The 23,279-nt window shown below is 35.8% G+C and overlaps 2 protein-coding genes across 2 annotated transcripts in view; one reads left to right on the top strand and one right to left on the bottom strand.

Moving 5' to 3' along the window:
• SCLT1 (sodium channel and clathrin linker 1) overlaps positions 1 to 23,279 on the top strand; it is a 211,297-nt gene that overhangs the window by 155,485 nt on the left and 32,533 nt on the right. The gene's annotated exons all lie outside the window — the stretch shown is intronic.
• On the bottom strand, positions 1,903 to 2,301 carry LOC105507197 (60S ribosomal protein L36a-like). The gene has a single exon (XM_011935617.1). The coding sequence runs from the start codon at positions 2,274 to 2,276 to the stop codon at positions 1,956 to 1,958; it is 321 nt and encodes a 106-aa protein (XP_011791007.1). The 5' UTR covers positions 2,277 to 2,301; the 3' UTR covers positions 1,903 to 1,955.

Raw genomic sequence — 23,279 nt, 5'->3', positions numbered from 1 at the left:
CAAAAGATATTTAAGTCAGGATATCAACTAGTCAATTATGTATGTAAGTTGATATTCCGGGGCGAGATTACAATAAGAGCTATAAACTTATGAATGACTAACATACACATGATTTTTAAAGTCGTGGAATGAGAACATGTTGAAAAAGAGGATAGAGAGATGGAAACTGTGAGGACTGAGTTTCAAAATGTAATCTTTAGGGAAATTATTCCACTGAGAAAGACTGATAAAGCGTATCCAGAGAAATAGAAATAAAGACAAAATAGTAAAAATAAAAAAAATTCAGAAAATGAATAAGCAATAATGGGTGATATTTATTGAACGCTTAATGTGTGCATTTTTCTAAGCAACTTACATGTACTTAATCTTTACAGCAACCCCACAAAGTGTATAACATTATTAATTATGTTTTACAGATAGCCAAACTGAGGCCAAAGGAGGTTAAGGAACTTGTATAAGATCACATAGATAATGAATAGACATATCTAGGTTTTACATTCAGTTTGGGTGAAGACACTATGCTCTTAACCATTATGTTTTATAAAAATCTGTTATTCATTGGTTAAGATAAGGACCCTGCTGAGAATGGACCTTCTAATTTTCTAATTTGGTACCATGTGGTGACTTTGTTAGCCATGATAAAAGGAGTTTTGGTGAAAGGTTGAAATGAAATATATTTAAAATGAAAGAGTTAATGGAGAACTAGGCAATTTGAACCAACCCTCCACCACAAGTAAAAAAGTTGAATTATAGAAAGCATCTACAAAGCGCACTAAAGAACTAACAACAACAACAAAAAAATATTACCAGTTAGGCTCAGTGTCAGGGATGCAAAGTTAGTGTAACATTGGAAAATCAATGAATATAATTTACAACATTAACTTATTAAAAGAGAAAAATCATAAGATCTTTTCAATAGATACAGAAAAAGCATTTGATAACATTTAATATTTTTTGAAAAAATACTTTTGAAATATTTTTGAAAAATATTCCTTAAAAAAACTAGGAATAGAATTTCCTTAATTTTCTAAAGCCATCTATTCTATGGCAAACATTGTTCTCAGTGGCAAAAAATAATGTCAATAACATTCTTTTGAAGACTGAGAAGATGTCAGAGAAGTTCACTATTACCATTTCTATTGATCTTTGTACTGGAGTCCTAATCAGTGCACTAAGGCAAGAAAAAGAAATAAAAGGTTGACAAAATGAAAAGGAAGACAACATGGTTGAATACATAAAAAGTCCAAAATATTTAAAAAAAAAAAAAAAAGTCCAAAATAATTGATAGACAAACTATTAAGTGAGTATAGAAAAACCATTTGTAATCTACATACCAGTAACAAACATTTCAAAAATAAAACTTTAAAAGTAATTTATAATTACATCAAAAAACATCAAATACCTAGCAACAAATCTAACAAACAATATGTAAGACTTTTGTTTGAAAACTATATATAATATTAAGAGTAATTAAAGTCTAAATAAAGGCAGAGACCATGTTTATTAATTAGAATGCTAAATATTATAATTATGTTCATTCTCCCCCACCAATATACCTATAGACTCAGTGTAATCCCAGTTAGAATCCTAGCACATGGAGCAATATCTGAAGTATATTAAGGTTAAAAAAAGGTAATGTAACAGTAGGTATAGTATTCTACTCATTATCTAAGAGCGAGGAGTGTGTGTGCCTGTGTGTGTGTTTGTGCACATATGTGTATATAAACAACATATGTACACACACAGTCATACACACACATACACACATTTGTGTTTTTAAAAATGAAGAGGTGAGCCAAAAAATAATTCAAAGGTAATCTCTGAGAGGAGAGAAGGGGACAGAATGAAGGATAGACTTCTTTGAATGAACCTTGTTTTGTAGATTTATTTTTTTTATTTTTATTTTTTTGAACATAAACTCAAGATTTTATTGTCTTCATAATAAAAGATGACACTTAGAACTGGATCACTTGGCCCTTTCTCTTCTTATCTCCTCCCAGTTCAAAATGCTTGCATCTTTTAATAGCCAGCATTCTCTTAGATCTGCAGTTGGGCTCAACGCACTCAAGCCTTAGCACAATCTTCTTTGTAGTTTTAGCCTTTTTCCGGAAAATCGGCTTAGTTTGCCCACCATAGCCACTCTGCTTCCTGTCATAACGCCGCTTTCCCTGGGCATACAGAGAAGCCTTGCCCTTCTTGTACTGTGTCACTTTGTGGGGTTGGTGCTTGCCACACTTCTTACAGAAAGTCCGGCGGGTTTTAGGGACGTTAACCATGCTTGCAACAGCGATATCGGCACGGGAAGAAGTGTTTTGTAGATTTATAAGCTTAATTTTGGAACTATATAAATGTTTATATAATTATTTTTCAAATTAAATCAAAATTTGAAAAGTAATACCTAAAAATCAAAAGTAAAATTAAACAAATTAACTTAATTATATAGGAAGTTGATGGCTTAACTACATAGATGAATTATTTCAAGTGATATTAAACATAGTAATTAGACTGTGTGGGATTAAAGCCTAAGGATTAAAGGAAATGCAAGAAATCATAAACTGTTTTTAGTAATCATATTGTTAGAAATAATATTCATGGTGGTGTTCTGAAACTTATAATTATAGGATAAGGCAGCTGAGTTATTATAAAAGTCTTTAAGAACCAAATTTTTCATCATGAAAAAGAAGAAACTCAAAAGAAATTGAATAAACCTGTAGTTCTAAATTGAAATTGGAAATATGAGTTTATGAACTCAGGATGTATTTTACTCTTTAAAAACGTGTATTCCCTAGTTCAGTCTTTTCAGTAAACAGTGAAAACAAGACCAGTATTCTTACAAGGTCTTAAAAGAAACTAAAGGCCGGGCACAGTGGCTCACGCCTGTAATCCCAGCACTTTGGGAGGCCAAGGCGGGCAGATCATGAGGTCAGGAGATCGAGACCATCCTGGCTAACACAGTGAAACCCCGTCTTTACTAAAAATACAAAAAATTGGCCGGGCACGGTAGCAGGTGCCTGTAGTCTCAGCTATTCAGGAGGCTGAGGCAGGAGAATGGCATGAACCCAGGAGGCGGAGCTCACAGCGAGCCGAGATAGCGCCACCGCACTCCAGCCTGGGTGACAAAGCAAGACTCCATCTCAAAAAAAAAAAAAAAAGGAAAAGAAACTAAAAGGTCTCCTAAAAGAGACTAGGACTCTGTGGAAAAATGATTGATTACAGATTTGGGACAGGACAGTACAAGATAAGCCTAGAAAATACTTTGTCATCACAAAAAGCAAAGAGAAGGTATCAAGATTACTGGGGTCACATCAAAATGGCCTATGGACCAACTTAAGGTAGCTCCCCCGGCCCATGTGGGGAGTATCTGCATATCAAAAAGAATATGTGCAATAAATTGAAACATATCAAACATATTTTTTAAATTCATGACTTCAAAATGGTTTTAAGTAAAGAAAAAAAGTCTTTGGTCACCTTTGGAAGATGCTGTAGAATTAACTCATTCTGAAAGAAAAAATATGAATAAAAGGAAAAATCAAGTATTATTCTACCTTTCCTTTATTCACTGTATGTTACCAAATGGCATTTGGTCTTTTGTGCCATAATAGACCTACTGTGAAGCCTCCAACTTTGTTTTTCTTTCTCAAGATTGGTCTGACTGGGGTCATTTGTGGTTTCATACAAATTTTAGGATCATCTTTTCCATTTCTGTGAAAAATGTCATTGGAATTTTGATAGGCATTGCATTGAATCTGTAGATCACTTTGAATAGTATCAACATTTTGACAATATTAATTTCTTCAGTTCATGAATACAAGATATCTTTCCAATTATTTGTGCCTTCTTAAATTTCTTTTATTAAATCTTGGTAGTTTTCAATATGGAGATTTTTCCCTTCTTGGTTGAATTTATTCCTAGGTATTTTATTGTTTTAGTAGCTATTGTAAATGGAATTGTTTTCTTGATTTCTTTTTCAGATAGATTGCTGTTAGTGTATAAAAATGCCACTGATACTTTGTGTGTTGATTTTGTAACCTGCAATTTTACTGCATTTGTTTATTCTAGCAGTTTTTTGATGAGGTCTTCAGGGTTTTGTATACATAAGATCATTTCATCTGCAAACAGGGGCAATTTAACTTCTTCCTTTCCAATTTGATGCCTTTTATTTGTCTTGCCTAATTTCTCTCCGTAGGACTTTCAGTACCATATGGAATAGAAGTGGCAAAAATGGGCATCCTTGTCATGTTCTTGACCTTCAGAGGAAATAATTTCAATTTTTCACCATTAAATATGATGTTAGCTGTAGATTTCTCATATATACCCTTTATTGTGTTGAGGTAGTTCCCTATTTTGGATAGGAAATTTTTTTTTAGAAAAATCAAAGAATGACCTCAAAAATTAAAGATATTTTAGATTTTAACTTCGGTTTTATACATGTATATTTTAACATATAAGGTTAAATATATTTAACTAATAAATACTTTAATTCATGCCATGAATATCTTATAAATTCAATTTTTATTACCAATTATTATTTTAAATGTTCTGTGGTTTATATTTTTTTAAAAACCTACAATGCAGGTACTCTAGAAAGGAAATTTTCAGTTTTGTTTTTAATTACAGACAAATTTATTGTCATGAATTATTTCTCCTCAAAAGCGTAAACTGAGGCAGAGATCTGGCATGGGCACAAAAGGTCAGTGTTCCCACATGTGGCAAATGCTAAAGATTAAAGTGGAGATGAGAAAGAAAAGGACTTAAATCAATTTAGAGGAAGATGAACAACGAATGTATCAGTGATATGAAAGCCCTGTGTCCTTTCCACAGAGAAGTTTGGTATCCTCATGACTTGGCAGCTGTTTTCCCTCAGAGCAAATAATTCAAGAGAAAGCATGAACCAGATGGGCTATAACTGTTTAATAAAAAGGATAGAAATATAATAGATTTTAGAAATAGGCCTAATTATCTGGCTGGAGAGTTGAAGGTAAGAAATAAACTACAGAAGAAAAGATTCAAAGCTCAGCAGTGAATCACAATTTTGTAAGAATATATTTACTGGAACATAAATTTGTAACCAAAAATTAATCATAAATGGAATCTTTAATGATTTCGGATTAAAATTCTGTAGGCCGGGTGCAGTGGCGCATGCCTGTAATCCCAGCACTTTGGGAGGCCAAGGCGGGCTGATCACGATGTCAGGAGATCGAGACCATCCTGGCTAACACAGTGAAATCCGTCCCTACTAAAAATAAAAAAAATTAGCTGGGTGTGGTGGCGGGCGCCTATAGTCCCAGCTACTCAGGAGGCAGAGGCGGGAGAATGGCATGAACCTGGGAGGCAGAGCTTGCAGTGAGCTGAGATGGCGCCACTACACTCTAGCCTGGGTGACAGAGCGAAACTCCCTCTCAAAAATAAAATAAAATCTGTGATAGCGAATGTTTATATGATGAAATATATCTGCATTTGTTGGCTTTTAAGAGGCAATAAATCTTGACAATAAAAGATAGTTGAACGCTGAAATCTAAGAAAGAAATATCACAAAAGGCAGTTCCTTTTTAGTCATATTGTGGAATTACTATTCCCACAGAGATTATTCTGATGTAATCTTCACTGCTCAGTAATTTTATTATAGCTTTATTGCTGAATTGCTAATCTCTTTTTTCTGAAGTTCTCAATTTTACCCATTTGAGAAAAAAAATTTCTGACCCCCCAAAAATCTGCCTAGTTTCTGTTTCTCTCTCTCTCTCCCCACCACTCAGTCCTTCCTTCCCTTATTGGCTTTTAGATGCCTATGCCTGTATTTAAAGTGAAAATAGTTTCTCTGTCTCGTTTCCTCTTCTTCCCTACATTTTATTACCAAGCTTATTTTATCCAGATGTTTGAATAATTTTTCTTTTACTTTCTATTTTTATGTACTCACATACAAGCTTCAAAGAAACAGGCCCTTCTGATCTTATCAAATTATTTTTTTAAAGATACTCATTCTTATGCTATTAATTATCTGTTGAATTCTTCACTGCACCGTCCTGTAGCTCTACATCTTACCTGGTATTTGCCCTTATGTTGTAACTGTCAATAGATCATTTACCATATGTCTTGTTATTATCTTAATTTCTGCATTTCAAAACTCAATTTATACTATATTTTCCAAATTGATTTCTTCTTTAACAGTCTTTCTTCATTGATACCACTATTCCCCTAATTCCTGATTATAAAACTTTATAGCCATCTTTGACTCATTCTTTGTATTTATCTTCTTTCAGTAACCAAGTCCTATTGATTCTTCTTTTGAAATGCCTTCTATCTTTTCATTCCCGCTTCCATGACTCTAGAACTGCATTAGTTACCTATTTCTATGTAACAAATTACCCCAACATTTAGTTCTTAAGAAAAACATTTATTATTTTATAACTTAATGGGTCAAAAATTTACTCATGAAGTAATTGGAAGTGGCTTATCTGGGTGAATCTGTCACAAGGTCTTTCATGAAGTATCAATCAAAATGTCATCTGAAGACTTAATCAACTTCCTAGCCATGTGACCTTTCCACAGAGAAGTTTAGTATCCTCATGACTTGGCGGATGTCTTCCCTCAGAGCAAGGAATTCAAGAGAAAGCAAGAAGGCGTAATGCTTTTTGTGACCTAGTCGCCTAAGTCACATTTTTCTATTCATTAGAAGTGAGTTGCTAAATCCAGACCATATTAACAGTAAGGGGTTTTAGGGCCGACCTTCTGAAGACATGAATCTCCAAGAATTTCTGGCCATATTTTATAACCACCATAAGACCAAATCTGCATATTTTACTTGTGTAAATATTTGCTTATATTGTCCTCTCAACTCATCTTTGCATGTAACTTCCTTGATCTTGAACTCCTCAACCTCTAAAACAATGAGAAATAGATTTCTCTTTTTAACCATCCAGTTTATGGTATTTTGTTATAACCCCATGAATAGACAAAGACAACAACACAGGATAGATGAAAGTCAACTTCTGTTTTTCCCATGTTGTAGTCATTCATCCCTGAAACATTTAATGACAAGACTCTCCTTTCCTTGCTATTATACTTTGCACTGCCCCTTTTGTCATAATTTGTGTTCATATATGTGTGGATCTGTTTCTGACATCTCTTTTATGTTCTGTTGGTTTGTTTGCTTATCCTTGTGTCAATACCACACTGTCTTATTTATTATACCTTTGTAAGACCCTTTTGAAAACAACTACAAGATTTGAAAAGCAACCTGATACCTAATTACGGTCATTTCTCTTACCTTGTCCTTTTTTGTAAAAATATCTTACCTATTCTTGGTTCTGGGCATTTCTGTGTTCATATTAGAATTGTATGTCAAGGTCCTTAAATAAATTTGATGGAATTTTAATTTGAATTCTATCAACTTTATAAATAAATTTAGAACAAGCAACATAATTAAAATTTTTATAATATTAAGTCTTTCAATCTATGTACGTGAAATATCTCTCCATTTGTTTAGGTCTTCTAAAATGTCTCAATAAAGTTAATTTCCTTGTAGAAATCTTACACCTTTGTCAAATTTATTTTAATTTCATTTTCTCATTGTTGCTTATACATAGAAATGTGAAAGCTTTTTGTTGCTGACGATACTTTCTTTACCCAGTGACCTTACTTAGGACAAAAGCTGTAGAATCTTTTGGATTTTGACCATATCATCTATCAATATAACAGTTTAATCTCTTCAAATAACTATATGTTTTGTTTCTCTTTCTTGATTATTGCACTAGCTAGGACTTCCAGTGCAATATACAGAGTAGGGATAGTCAGGATTCTTATTCTTGTTCCCAATCTTAAAAGGAAAGCTTTCAATTTTCATCATTTCATATAATATTTTCTGTGTTTGGTGATAACCTCCATCACATTCAGGGAATTTCCTTTTGTTATTACTTTACTAAGAGCTTTTGTCACAAATATTAATTTTGTTTTTTCGAGACGGAGTTTTGCTCTTGTTGCCCAGGCTGGAGTGCAGTGGCATGATCTCAGCTCACTGCAACCTCCGCCTCCCAGGTTCAAGTGATTCTCCTGCCTCGGCCTCCCAAGTAGCTAGGATTACAGGCATGCACCAGCACGCCTGGCAAGTTTTTGTATTTTTAGTAGAGGTGGGATTTCACCACGTTAGTCAGGCTGGTCTCAAACTCCTGACCACAGGTGATCCACCTGCCTCGGCCTCCCAAAGTGCTGGGAGCCAGAATGCTAGGCCTACAAATACTAAATTTTATAAAAGCTTTTGCTGCATTGTTCTATGAATTTGTTCTATGTAATCTGTTAATGGGATAAATTTTATGGATTGATTTTGCTAATGTACCAAATTTTCATTCCTGTGACAAAACCAACATGATTGTAATGCATTCTCCTTATATATATTTCTGGATTTGGTTCGTTAGAGTTTTATTTAATATATGTTTGTCTATGTTCATGAGAGAAATTGACCTGAAATCCTTTCCTGAACTCCCAAGTTATATCAAAGTTATGTTAGCCTCAAAAACAAATTGAAGAGTAGCCCTTCTTTTTTTGTAATCTTGTATATTTTATGGAGTTTTGAAAGTGTTTATTCCTTGAATATTTGACAGAATTCTCCAGTGAAATCTCTTGGCCTGGAATTTTGTTGTTGTTGCTGTTGGGTTTTTGTAGGAGTATTTTTTTATTGTTGATTCAATCAAAATGTATTTAACAGTGATATAATTCTTCAGATTTTATATTTCTTCATTGACATAGTTTTGGTAAATTATATTTTTATAGAAATACATCCATTTCTTCTAAATTTTTAATATTTTTGGATATGTTTTCCGTATTATTATCCATTTAATATCTGCAGCATCTGTAATACCTCCTTTTGCATTCCTGATATTATTATACCTTGTCTCTTTTTTCTTTATCACTCTTACCAGAGTTTCTCTATTGTTTTACTCTTTATAAATAACCTTTGATTTTTAATCTTTTCTGTTTTGTGTTTATTACCTAATTTTATTACTTTCTGCTCTTTGTTAACCCTCTCCTTTCTTTCATGTTGCTGTTCTTTTTTCTGACTTCTTGAAATAGAAGCATGACTCAAATTTTCACCTTCCCTTTTTTCCGAATGCATGCATTCTTCAGTGTTACAATTTTTTCCCTATATCTTGACATAACTTTAGTATACGTTTTGATATATGTCATGCTATTATTTAGTTCAAATTATTTTCCTTTTTTTTTTTTTTTTCTGAGACAGGGTCTCACTCTTTCACACAGGCTGAAATGCAGTGGCACAATCTCAGCTCACTGCAACCTCCACCTCCCAGGTTCAAGCAATTTTCCTACCTCAACCTCCCAAGTAGCTAGGACCACAGATGCCCCCCACCACGAATGGCTAATTTTTGTGTTTTTTGTAGAGACAGGATTTCATTATGTTGCCCAGTCTGGTCTTGAACTCCTGGGCTCAAGCAACTGATCCTCCTGCATTGGCCTCCCAAAATGCTGAGATTATAGGAGTAAGCCACTGCACCTGGCCTCAAATTGTTTACTAATATTTATTATCTTTTTTAATCTACACATTATATATAAGTACATTTTCGTATAAATTCTAAAGTTCTTAAACATATCCAGTCATTTTAGTTATTTTTTTCTTAATTGTTTCTATGTTTCATAGATTTAGAAACAGTAGATAGCTCAGTTTCAGGCCATTTCATTCATTGATACTTAGTGTAATTCAAAATATACTGGGATTTGTTTTTATTGTATTATTTAGTACTTTCTATTTCTGACATCTTTGCTTTATTCCTTTTTTTCTTTCTCATCTTTTTAATTCATTTGGTATTTTTTAATCTGCTTTTTTCCCCAATATTTGGAAATTAATTACTAATATTATTTTGGTGACTACCCTACCTGTTATACCACATATACTTAGGAAGTCTGAAGTTAATCAAAGCTTTTATTCTCCTCCCAGAAAACTCAAGAACCTTGAAACATATTAGCACCATTAATTTCTCTTACCCAGCTTATATATTATTGTTGTCAGGTTAATTACTATTTAGTGAAAAATATATTACTGTAATGAACTATATATGAACAGTAATAAATGTAAAACAAAGTAATATATATGAACAGTAATATATTTATTGTATATTACTGAATGTATGAGATACTAGAAGCAATGTGGAACAAAGTACTAAATATATATGGACAATACTGTTCTCATACATTCCATCTGGGACTACTTTCCTTATGTCTGAATTATGTCTTTCAGAAGTTCCTTTGGTAAAGATCTACTGGTGATGAATTCTCAACTGCTGCTCATAAAATATATTTACTTTTTGTTTATTCTTGAAAGATATTTTTGCTGGGATGGAATTCCAAATTGACAGGTATTTCCTTCTAGAACATTAAAGATAACATCTTTGGGAGCTGTGAACTGACAAAACATCAAGAGTTTACGCAGTGATAAGAGACATGAGAGTTCCAGTTGACCAGAGTGGAACATCCTTGTTGAACACCCAAGGTGTACAATAAAGATTTCAGGATCGCTTTATTCTATTGTTAAAACTAAACTAGCCTAGAGTAAAAAGAATTGAAAATCTGTCTTGATAAAGCTAAAAACAAGCTTCAAAAGGAACAAGCTGGTCCTCAAGTAACTTAACTACCTGCCAGAACAAATCCAACACTTTTATTACTAGATAAACAAAAGCAGGAAAATGGTACCCATAACCAGAAAAAAAGGAAAACAAAAACTAGTGCATCTAAACACACCCAGAAATGGCCAGGCGCAGTGGCTCGCACCTGTAATCCCAGCACTTTGGGAGGCTGAGGCGGGTGGATCACGAGGTCAGGATATCGAGACCACAGTAAAACCCCGTCTCTACTAAAAATACAAAAAATTAGCCGGGCAAGGTTGTGGGTTCCCGTAGTCCCAGGTACTTGGGAGGCTGAGGCAGGAGAATGGCATCAACCTGGGAGGCAGAGCTTGTAGTGAGCTGAGATCTCGCCATTGCACTCCAGTCTGGGTGAACAGAGCGAGACTCTGTCTCAAAAAAAAAAAAAAAAAAGAAAGAAACACACCTAGAAATGAGAGGGGATACAATTATTAATTTTTAAATTTTTATTAATTAATTAAAAGTATTAAAAGATGAGAACTTTAAACCAGCTATTGTAAATATTCTTAGTGATTTAAAGGAACACATGAAGATGATAAGGAGAGAAATGGAAGATACAAAAAAGGAACCAATGGAAACCTGTGGATGAAAAATATTAGAGAATTTTAAAACTCACAAAATGGGATTAACAGCAGATCATACACTGCACAAGAAAAGATCAGAGAACTTGAAGAGAGCAAAAGAAACCATCCAAAAATGAAACATAGTGAGAAAAAAAGACCAAAGAAAAATTATGCACAGAGAGCCTCAGAAATCTTAGGGATGATAGCAAGCAGTATAAAATACATACAACTGTAGTCCCAGGAGGGCAGGGATGGGAGTGTGGGAGTGTTTTAAGAAATAATGGGCCAGACACGGTGGCTCATGCCTGTAATCCTAGCACTTTGGGAGGCCGAGGCAGGTGGATCACCTGAGGTCAGGAGTTCAAGACCAGCCTGGCCAACATGGTGAAACCCCATCTCTACTAAATATACAAAAATTATCCAGGAGTGGTGGCACATGCCTGTAATCTCAGCTATTTGGGAGGCTGAGGCAGGAGATAGAGGTTGCAGTGAGCCAAGATCATGCCACTGCACTCCAGCCTGGATGACAGAGTGAGACTCCAGCTCCAAAAAAAAAAAAGAAAAGAACTAATGGCCAGATTTTTTCCAAACTTGATGAAACCCCTTTGTGTAGTAATCTGCTACTGCATAACAAATTGCTCCAAAATTTAGGGACTTAAAACAGCAAACATTTATTTTCTCACAGTTTTTGAGGATTAGGAATCTAGACATGTTGGAATCCGAATGCCTCTGACTCAGGGTTTCTCATAAAGTTACAGTCAATGTGTTGACTAAAGCTGCATTATCTCCAAGCTTGACCAGGAAAGGATCTGCTCCCAAGCTCACTCTGTAGCTGTTGGCAGGCCTCAGGTCTTCACTGGCATTGGCAGGAGACATCATTTCCTTGCCTTATTGATCTCTTCATGGGTCTAAAATGTTGTAGCTTGCTTCCCTCAGAGTGAGGAGAGAGGGAGAAAGGGAAGGAAGTTGAGAGAGAGAAAGTAAAACAAAGGTCAAGATCTTTATTTAAGCTAATCTTGAAAGTGACATCACATCATGTTAACCATGTTCTGTCAATTAGAAGTGAGTCCCTGGGTAGAGCCCCAAAGGTGAGACTTCATAAGGACCTCATAAGGTAGGGATCATTGAGGTTCATTTCAGAGCTTACCCGCCACATCATTACATCACACCATACACAAAAATAACCTGAAATGAATCATAGACCTAAGCATAAAAAAGGAAAACAATAAAATATCTAAAAGAAAATCTTATGATAAGCAAAAATTTCTTCCAAGACACAAGAATAAATTACAAAAAATTTGATAAAGTGGACTATATTAAATTAAAAACTTCTGGCCAGGTGCGGTGACTCATGCCTGTAATGCCAACACTTTTAGAGGTCAAGGTGGGCAGATCAGCTTGACGCTACGAGTTCAGAACCAGTCTGGCTAATAAGATGAAACCCCCATCTCTACTAAAATTACGAAAAATTAGCCAGGTATGGTGGCACACCCCTGTAATCCCAGCAACTCAGGAAGCTGAAGAGTGAGAATTGCTTGAGCCTGGGAGGTGGTGAGCCGAGATTGTGCTACTGCACTCCAGCCTGGGCCACAGAGCAAGAGTCTGTCTTAAATATAAATAAATAATAAACAATAAAAATAAATAAAATTTAGAAAATGTCTGCTTTTCAAAAGCCACCATTAAGAAAATGAAAAAAGACTGTGAGAAAAAAATTGCAATTAGTATATCTGACAAAGGACTTTTTTTTTAATCTTTCAACTCAATAATAATAGACAATTTTACTACAAAGTTAAATGTATACTCATCATACAAACATGCAGTTTTACTCACAGATGTTACCCAAGAGAAATGAAAACACATCCACACAGAGACCAACCTGAGCAACATAGTGAGACCTCGTCTCCACAAAATAAAAAATAATAAAATTAACCAGGCATGGCAGTGCATGCCTAAAGTCCCAGCTACTTGGGAGACTGAGGTAGGAGGATCACCTGAGCCCAGGAATTTGCGGCTGTGAACCCCAATCATGCCACTGCACTCCAGCCTGGGCAGCAAACCAAGACTGTTTCCAAAAATAAAACCAAAATATATTGACACAAAAAACCTGTACACAAGTATTTATAGATATTTTATTTATAATGGCTGAAAATGAGAACCCAAATGTACATCACCAGGTGCATGGATAAACACTCAGAAATAAAAAGGAACAAACCACTGATACACACAACAACATGGATGAATCTCAAAAACGAGATTGAAAATTAAAAAACCAAACATAGAAGACTACATACTGTATGATCCCATATGTGTGAAATTCTAGAGAAAGCAATTCTAATTTTTAATGATAAAACACTTTGGATGCGTAGGACTGGGATTTGAGGGGTGGGGCAGTGACTGCAAAAGGGAAGAGGGAACTTTTTAGGGAGATGGAGTCTCGCTCTGTCGCCCAGGCTGGAGTACAGTGGCACGATCTTGATTCACTGCAACCTCTGCCTCATGGGTTCAAGCCATTCTTTTGCCACAGCCTCCCAAGTAGCTGGGACTACAGGCATGTGCCACCACGCCCAGCTAATATTTGTATTTTTAGTAGAGACGAGGTTTCATTGTATTGGCCAGGCTGGTCTCAAATTCCTGACCTCAAGTGATCCACCCACCTCAGCCTCCCAAAGTGCTAGGATTACAGGCGTGAGCCACCGCACCCGGCTTATTCTATATCTTAATTCCTGTGGTAGTTACATGAGTGTGTATGCTTTTGTCAGATCTCACCAAACTACACTCAAAATGGCTGCACCTTATTTCCCACAATTATATCGCAATAAGGTTGATTTTAAAACCAAAATAAATATTGCCTTTGCATGATTCACTGTCTCCTGTCCTCCTGAGATTCTGATCAAAGGTATTTTAAACTTTTATTTTGCATTTCTCTCTCTCTCACCCTCTTTATTTTTCGTCTTTTTTTCATTGTACTGTATTCACACAGTCTCTTCTGATCTGTTATTTTACAAATTATCTTTTTTAATGTTCAATTTGCTGTTGTATATTCTTAAGGGGTTGGTTGGTTGGTTTGTTAACTATTATTTTAGGTTCATGGATACATGAGCAGGTTTGTTGTATAGGGAACTTGCATGTCACAAGGGTTTGGTATACCTATTATTTTGTTACACAGACAATAAACATAGTACTTGATAGTTTTCTGATCCTCTCCCTACTCCCACCCTCCACCCTCAAGTAGATGTCTGCTGTTTCCTTCTTTGTGTCCATGTATACTCAATATTTAGCTCCCACTTGTGAGAACATGCAGTATTTGTTTTTCTGTTCCTGTGTTAGTTCACGTAGGACTGTGGCCTCCGACTCCATCCATGTTGCTACAAAGGACATAATCTCATTCTTTTTTATGACTGCATTGTATTTCATGGTGTATGTATACCATGTTTTTTTAATCCGTCTACCATTGACGGGCATTTAGGTTGATTTTGTGACTTTGCTCTTGTGAATAGTGCCACAGTGAATCTACACATGCATGTGTCTTTGTGGTAACAATAATTTATATTCCTTGGGGCATATACCTAATAATGGGAATGCTGGGTTGAATGGTATACTTCTGTTTTAAGTTCTTTGAGAAATCTCCAAACTGCTTTCCACAGTAGCTGAACTAGTTTCTATTTCCACCAGCAGTGGAAAAGCATTCCCTTTTCTCTGCAACCTTGCCAGCATCTGTTATTTTTTTGACTTTTTAATAATATCAGTTCTGATGTGGGTGAGATAGTATCTCATTGTGGTTTTGATTTGCATTTCTATAATGATCAGTGATGTTGGGCATTTTTTCACATGCTTGTTGGCCACATACATGTCTTCTTTTGAAAGTGTCTGTTCATATCCTTTGCCCACTTTATAATGAGGTTGTTTTTTTCTTACAAATTTGTTTAAGTATCTTGTAGATTCTGGATATTAGACTTTTATAGCATGTATAGTTTGCAAATATTCTCTCCGTTCTGTAGATTGTCTCTTTACTCTGTTGATAGTTTCTTTTGCTGTGCAGAAGCTCTTTAGTTTAATTAGGTCCACATGTCAACTTTTATTTTTGTTGCAACTGCTCTTGGAGTCTTCGCCATAAAATATTTGTCAGGGCCTATGTCCAGATGGTATTCCCTAGGTTATCTTTCTGGGTTTTTGTAGTTTTATTTTATATTTAATTTTTCAATCAACCTTAAGAAGATTTTTGTATATGGAATTAGGAGTCCGCCTTCGGTCTTCCACATATGGCCAGTTATGTCAGCACCATCTATTGAATAAGGAGTTCTTTCCGTATTACTTGTTTTTGTCTACTTTGTCAAAGATTAAATGGCTGTAGGTGTGTGACTTTATTTCTGGGCTGTCTATTCTGTTCCATTGGTCTGTGTGTCTTATTTTTTACCAGCACCATGCTGTTTTGGTTGCTGTGGCCTTGTAGTATAGTTTTCAGTTTGTTAACATGGTGCCTCCAGCTTTGTTCTTTTAGTTTAGGATTGCCTTGGCTATTCAATCTCTTTTTTGGTTCCATATGAATTTTTAAATAGTTAAATAGGTTTTTTTTCTAATTCTGTGAAGAATGTCATTGGTAGTTTGATAGGAATAGTGTTGAATCTGTAAATTGCTTTGGACAATATGACCATTTTAACAATATTGATTCTTCCTATCCATAGCATGGAATGCTTTTTCATTCATTTGTATCATCCCCAATTTCTCTGAGCAGTATTTTGTCATTCTCGTAGAGATCTTTCTCCTCCCTGGTTAGCTACATTCCTATTTTATTCATTTTGTGGCTCTTGTGAATGGGATTGTGTTCTTGATTTGGGTCTCAGCTTAGATGTCACTGATGTATAGAAATGCAATGGATTTTGGTACATTAACATTGTATCATGAAACTTTGCTGAAGACATCAGATCTAGGAGCTTGTGGGCAGAGACTAATGGGTTTTCTAGGTCTAGAATTATATCATCCATAAACGGAGATAGTTTGACTTCCTCTCTTCCTATTTGGATGCCTTTTACTTCTTTCTTTTGCTTCATTGCTCTGCCTAGGATTCCAGTACTATGTTGAATAGGAGTAGTGAGAGTGGGCATCCTTGTCTTGTTCCAGTTCTCAGGGGGATGCTTCCAGCTTTTGCCCATTCATTAAGATGTTATCTGTGGGTCTGTCATATACGGCTTTTATAATTTTGAGATATGTTCCTTCAATGCCTAGTTTTTTGAGGGTTTCTAACATGAGGGGATGTTGAATTTTATCAAAAGCCTTTTCTAGACTGGACACAGTGGCTCACACCCAGCACTTTAGAAGGCCAAGGCAGGCAGATCACTTGAGGCTAGGACTTCAAGACCAGCCTGGCCAACATGGCAAAGCCCCATCTCTACTAAAAATACAAAAATTAGCTGGGCATGGTGGCATGTGCCTGTAATCCCAGCTATTGGGGAGGCTGAGGCATAAAAATCATTTGAATCTGGGAGGCCAAGGTTTCACTTAGCCGATATTGTGCCACTGCACTCCAGCCCAGATGACAGAGCAAAGAGAGTTTTCTGCATCTGTTGAGATGATAATGTGGTTTTTGTTTTCAGTTCTGTTTATGTGGTGAATCCCATTTCTTGATTTGTGTATGTTGAACCAACCTTGCATCCCAGGAATAAAGCTTACTTGATTGTGGCGGATTATCTTTTTGATGTGCTGCTGGATTCAGTTTGCTAGTATTTGTTGAGGATTTTTGCATCCATGATCATCAGGAATATTGACCTGAAGTTTTCTTTTTTTCTTGTATCTCTGCCAGATTTTGATACCAGGATGATTCTGGCCTCATAGATTGAGTTAAAGAGAAGTCCTTTCTCCTCAGTTTTTTGGAATAGTTTCAGTAGGAATGGTATCAGCTCTTCTCTATACATGTGGTAGAATTTGGCTGTGAATCCTTCTGAGCCCGGGATTTTTCTAGTTGATAGGCTTTTTATTATTGATTCATTTTCTGCAGTCACTATCTGTTGGTCTGTTCAGGGATTCAATTTCTTCCCGGTTCAATATTGGAAGGTTGTATGTTTCCAAGAATTTATCCATTTCTAGGTTTTCTGGTTTGTGTGCATAGAGATGTTCATAGTAGTGTCTGAGGTTTTTGTTTGTTTGTTTGTTTGTTGTATTTCTGTGGGGTTAATAGTAATGTCCCGTTGTCATTATGATTATTTATTTGGATCTTCTCTCTTTTACTTTATTAGTCTAGCTGGTGGTCTATCAATCTTATTTATTCTTTCAAAAACCAACTTCTAGATTTGTTGATCTTTACTATGGTTTTTTGCATCTTTGTTTTCCTTCAATTCAGCTCTGATTGTTGTTATTTATTGTCTTCTGCTCGCTCTGGGGTGGGTTTGCCCTTGTTCCTGTAGTTCCTCTAGGTGTTATGTTAAGTTGTTAATTTGAGGTCTTTCTAATTTTTTAGGGCGTTTAGCCCTATAACTTCCACTTAACACTTTAGCTGTGTCCCCAAGATTCTGGTATGTTGTGTCTTTGTTCTCATTAGTTTCAAATAATTTCTTGGTTTCTGCCTTAGTTTTTTGGTTTCCCAAAAAGTCATTCAGGAGCAGGTTGTTTAATTTCCATGTAATCATATGATTATGAGCAATTTCCTTAGTATTGATTTTTATTTTTATGGTCTTGCACTGTGGTCCAAGAGTGTGTTTAGTATGATTTTTTTTTTAATTTGCTGAGGGTTGTTTTATAACTGATTGTGGTCAATTTTAGAGTATGTGCCATGTGCAGATGAGAAGAATGTATATTCTGTTTGTTTTGGGTGGAGAGGTCTATAAATATCTGTTAGGCCAATTTGGTAAAATGTTCTGTGCAGATCCTGAATATCTTTGTTAGTTTTCTGATTTGATCATCTGTCTAATATTGTCAGTGGGGTGTTGGAGTTTCCCACTATCATTGTGTGGTTATCTAAGTCTCTTTGTAGGTCTCTAAGAATTAACCTTATGAATCTGGGTACTTCTGTGCTGGATGCATATTTATTTAGGATAGTTAGGTCTTCTTGTTGAATTGAACCTTTTACCATTATGTAATGTTCTTCTTTGTCTTTTTTGATCATTGTGGGTTTAAAGACTGTTTTGTCTGAAATTAGAATAGCAATCCCTGCTTTTTTCTGTTTTCCATTTGCTTAGTTTTTCTCCATTCCTTTACTTCGAGCCTATGGGTATCTTTGCATGTGAGATGGGTTCCTTGCAGATCACATAGAGTTGGGTCTTGCTTCTTCATCCAACTTACCACTCTGTGTCCTTTAATTTGGAGCATTTAGCCCATTTACATTCAAGGTGAATATTGATATGTGGAGTTTTGATCCTAGATCATACATTTGGTCTCTTTATATAATCCTGTATTTCTCAGAAGCTTTATTCATTCTTCTCTGTTGTTTTTTCTTTGTTTTTATCTGAGTTATTTCAGAGAAACCAGTCTTCAGACTCTGAGATTCTTTCCTCAGGTTGGTTGATTCTGCTGTTAATACTTGTGATTGATTGTATTATGAAATTCTTGAAGTGAGTTTTTCAGTTCTATCAGTTCAGTTTGGTTCTTTCTTAAAATGATCATTTTGTGTTTTATGTCCTGTATCATTTTATTGTGTTTCTTAGTTTCAAAGTTTGTTTCTGATCACTCCAATATCTGTTATCAGACAGATCTGTTTCTTTTGGTTCCTAAGCATCTTGTCTGGTTTCTCTATTTTGAAAATTTTTGTTATAAAGCTTCCATAGTATGGAAACTTTGCCTTTGCCTCTTCTGAGTACCTGAGAGCACTACTGGGTCTGAGAACTTCAACTAAGGGTGGGGTTTCTGGGCTTTGTTAATTTTGAGGTGTGTTTGTGGTCTGTGGCCACAGAAGATTATATTTTTTCTTCTGCTTTGTTCATAACCAAAGTAGCTTCCCTGTAGTCCTGTGACTTTGAGAGAAGTGGCATGCATTTAGATATGGTTCACCTTTACCTTGAAGGGATGCTCTTTTGGGATACCAGATCAATGATGGAGAGGTTCTCTCCACCACACCCACTGTTAGTGGTAACAGAGTCAGATCCCAAGTGTGGAGTATTGTAAATGCCATCCTGGAAAGAGGAAGCGTTGGTGCTCCAAGATTCTGTTAGGTTTTCTCATTATAAGCTTTCATTCAGAAATTGTCTTGGAACATTTTCACTATATTTCCCTGTGTTTAATGCTTTTACAGAGTTGTAGTGGAGTTTTTAGTGAATTGATTAATCTGAATAATTTAATATGCCTTTACTAGATCCAAACATATATTCTTTAAAACTAACCCACCTCACTTAGCACAGTAATCGAGAACTTGGCTTCCAATAATTTTTGTCCCATACAGGGTTTGTATATGTCTGTGATCAATTATAGCATCCTGGAAATTGAAATGGACTGTGGCTCTAAAATAAATTATCAGAACTATTGCTGGGAATTAGTATCAGGATCATTAAGACCAATGTGGCGCCTATATAATACATAATAATTAAGAAACAGTAGTTGATCTTAGTATTATTTCTTGACTAAAATAAATATGTTGTGTACCATTATATTTTAACTATATTACTTTGTATGAGATGGTGAGGCCAGATGCAGATCAAGAGAGAGAAAATGGAAAGAGTTTTACAGCTTGTTATACTCAGTTCTCTGGACAAACACTGCACACCACACAGGACCACTCAGGGGAAGCACTGGGGTCAGTCATGAGGTAGAAGGTGAAGGGGGTAACTGTGAGCACACACTTTATTGTGATTTTTACAGAAAGGAACAGATGATGCCATGGTGAACAAGTTTTAGGTTGGCTGATGTGAACAAGTTCAGTAGGCTCCATGGCATAGTGGCTGTTTCTGGGTTGGTTGGTTGGTTGGTTGGTTTTTTCTGTTTCCTGGCCCTAGAGTGATTATGGCAGATGTAGTGGCCCAGAATGTGAGAGCCCAATGAGGGAAGTAGTTGGAGTTGTACACTCAGCTGCTCAAAATAGAAACTGACCAGCCTCTTTGCCAGGGTCTCAAAACTAAGTCAAGACATTTAAGTCTTGACAAGTCAGAAATAAGTCAAGACGTGTAACTATATTATACCTTGAGGCAACTCATAGCGTAGGATCCTAAGCCTATGATACAAGGACACATTGCTCTAATGGACCAAAAGTGCCTAACCTTGTTTTATTTTTACACTGTGTTGAAACGGTAGCTGAACAGTAAGGGTCTGTTGCATTGATTGAAATCTTCAAAACATCTTGAAAAAATGTACCATAATTTTTAACTATGTGTCTTCCTTAATGATGGACTGCCTGTGCTGAGGATGTCCTGTAAAGACTTAATATCCCACTTTCTAGCATACTAGCTTTTTCATCAGTCAGTATGCTTTGATGATTAGAAACTGTAAATCTACTCAGAGAAAGCTTCTGCCACTTGGCAGATGTTTTGCGTCCAGTTTAAGAGAAAGGCAGTGCTACTCCTTTGTTGGTTTCATTACATTTGATTTTCCCATTGTTTTCAGAACAAAAAAAAGTAAATCAATTTGGTTTAATGTCGTTCTTATGTTAAAAATAACATGTAGACTATTAAAATGATATATATTAACTCTGCAGTAATAGAAGCTCATTAATATTTTATATGCTTGCTTTAACGTATTTATACACTTGCCTGAAAATATCCAAATCTGCTCTGATTCAGAATTTTAGTACCCCTGTAAAAGTATTCAGCAGTATTATTAGTATCTTCGCTGTCCATCTTTTCACTCTTTTAAGTTCAGAATTATAACTTGCAATTTAAAATGTCTAATACTTCGGTCTGCAGATGTATACAAATGGATCCAGAAACAAAAGCAGATCCCTTAAAACTCAGTTTAATTTATATAACAAACAACTGAGTGACCATTCTTTTCCAAGCATTCTGCTAAATGCTAGAAACACAAGACGAGTAAGGCTTTGCCACTAAGAACTTATTCTATCCCATTGCCTGTTTTTGTTTCTCGAAACTAGCATTCATCACTGTCAGTAATTATGCTTTATACTTGTTTCTTTTACATGTTTTAAAATATTCTCTCTTTCCTATGGGACTGTCAGCTCCATAAAGTTTATTTTATTCCTTACTGTATCCCTAGCTCTTAAAAGAGTGTCCAGCAGTAGTAGATACCCAGAACATATTTTTTGAATGAATGAATGAAAGCTAGTGAGTTTTATCAATTATTGTTTCTTTTCTAGGCCAAACTCTTCTTCCAATTTTGATCCTTTGTGGTCAAAGTTAGAATTTCAGCTTTTTGAAATGCATTTGAACTTTTAAAACATAATATAATGCACCCCCAGTATTTAACAGACCTAAGAAACTTGAATTCTCATAATTGTACCACTGCTGTATAATGAGACTTGTTTCTCATCTTACAAACTTGAAAATGCTATTGATTCTAAGAATTGTTGGCCAGGCGCGGTGGCTCAAGCCTGTAATCCCAGCACTTTGGGAGGCCGAGACGGGCGCATCACGAGGTCAGGAGATCTAGACCATCCTGGCTAAAACAGTGAAACCCCGTCACTACTAAAAAATACAAAAAACTAGCCGGGCGAGGTGGCAGGCGCCTGTAGTCCCAGCTACTCTGGAGGCTGAGGCAGGAGAATGGCGTAAACCCGGGAAGCGGAGCTTACAGTGAGCTGAGATCCGGCCACTGCACTCCAGCCCGGGAGATAGAGCGAGACTCCGTCTCAAAAAAAAAAAAAAAAAAGAATTGTTATGAAGATTGTTGATAATAAAGGAATACATAGTCCTGAACATAAGCATTAGGATTAATTGGGTGAAATAATTTTTAAAAATCAGTATTGCTAATAATTAAGGTCATACTTCCAGAGGAGAAATATCACACAAAACATTACAGCTAGGATTATTCAATTTTTTGAACTCCTGTTCTGAAATCTAGAAAAGTACACATTGGCCATATAACACAGACCAGGGTGAACTGTGCATGTGTGTCCACAGGCACCAGTCCACTAGAAATTATTGGCAGAGAGTATTTGTTGAATGGGTATCTGTATATGAACATAACTCTCTGTGTAAGCATAACAGTCCATAGTATGGTGTTGGGCGCTTGATAATGATTCTTTAAGTGTTTATAGGTAATTTATTTAAGAATTATTGACATGTCATTTTTAAAGGAGTTTGCTAGCCAGCAGTGCAACACCAAAGAGGAATCCTTTCAACTTGAATTCTAGTATACAGTGCCCAATTATGAGCAAGGAGAGTAGCCCATATATGACTAACTTAAAAGGAGTTTACTAGAATGAGTTGTGTCAAAAAACTTCATCAATCTTGCTACTTGTTATCACACCATCATAGCTTCATTCATTTGAATACTGAAAATTGTTTGTTTGTATGGGCTTTTTGGCATTGATTTTAACTAAAATTCAGATATTGTATAAGAAACTATAGTTTCCAATAACCATGATCTTGAAAACAACCTAAATGTGGTCCATAGAATGACAGATTGTTCCTCTCTCTGTATCCCCTTTCATGCACCTCCATAGTCAGCTTTCAGGTATGGTTGATTCTTTCTCTTCTTTCTCCTTAATGTTTTTCAAATCCATTTGCCTTCATCCCTGCTACCCCTGTCTTAGATCAGATCACCATCATCTCTTACCTCTCTTACAAACTCTTTGTTTATCCCTGGACTGCTGCAACAGCTTTTAGATCTGGCTGTTACATGTATGTCCAATCTCATTTCTCATCACTTCCTATTTTTTTATTACTCTGCTTAAGATTTTAGAGAAACCTCTATCACATTAAGGATTTTTTATTATAAAAGACAATATTACTAGGTTTTGGTTGTTGTTGTTGTTTTGTTTCGTTTTGTTTTGCTTTGCTTTGCTTTGCTTTGCTTTGCTTTGCTTTGCTTTGCTTTGCTTTGCTTTGCTTTTTTGAGACGGAGTCTCGCTCTGTCACCTAAGCTGGAGTATAGTGGCGGGATCTCGGCTCACTGCAAGCTCCACCTCCTGGGTTCACGCCATTCTCCTGCCTCAGCCTCCAGAGTAGCTGGGACTACAGGTGTCCGCCACCATGTTTGG

Source organism: Colobus angolensis, unplaced genomic scaffold (genome assembly GCF_000951035.1).
Source record: "Colobus angolensis palliatus isolate OR3802 unplaced genomic scaffold, Cang.pa_1.0 Scaffold145, whole genome shotgun sequence".
Classification (NCBI taxonomy): Eukaryota; Metazoa; Chordata; class Mammalia; order Primates; family Cercopithecidae; genus Colobus; species Colobus angolensis.
Note: the sequence above shows the minus strand (reverse complement) of the source record. Positions and strands in the feature narration are given on the sequence as shown.

What these genes read in the sequence shown, in the direction of transcription:
- LOC105507197 (XM_011935617.1), bottom strand. Translation starts at nt 2,276, where the DNA reads ATGGTTAACGTCCCTAAAACCCGCCGGACTTTCTGTAAGAAGTGTGGC.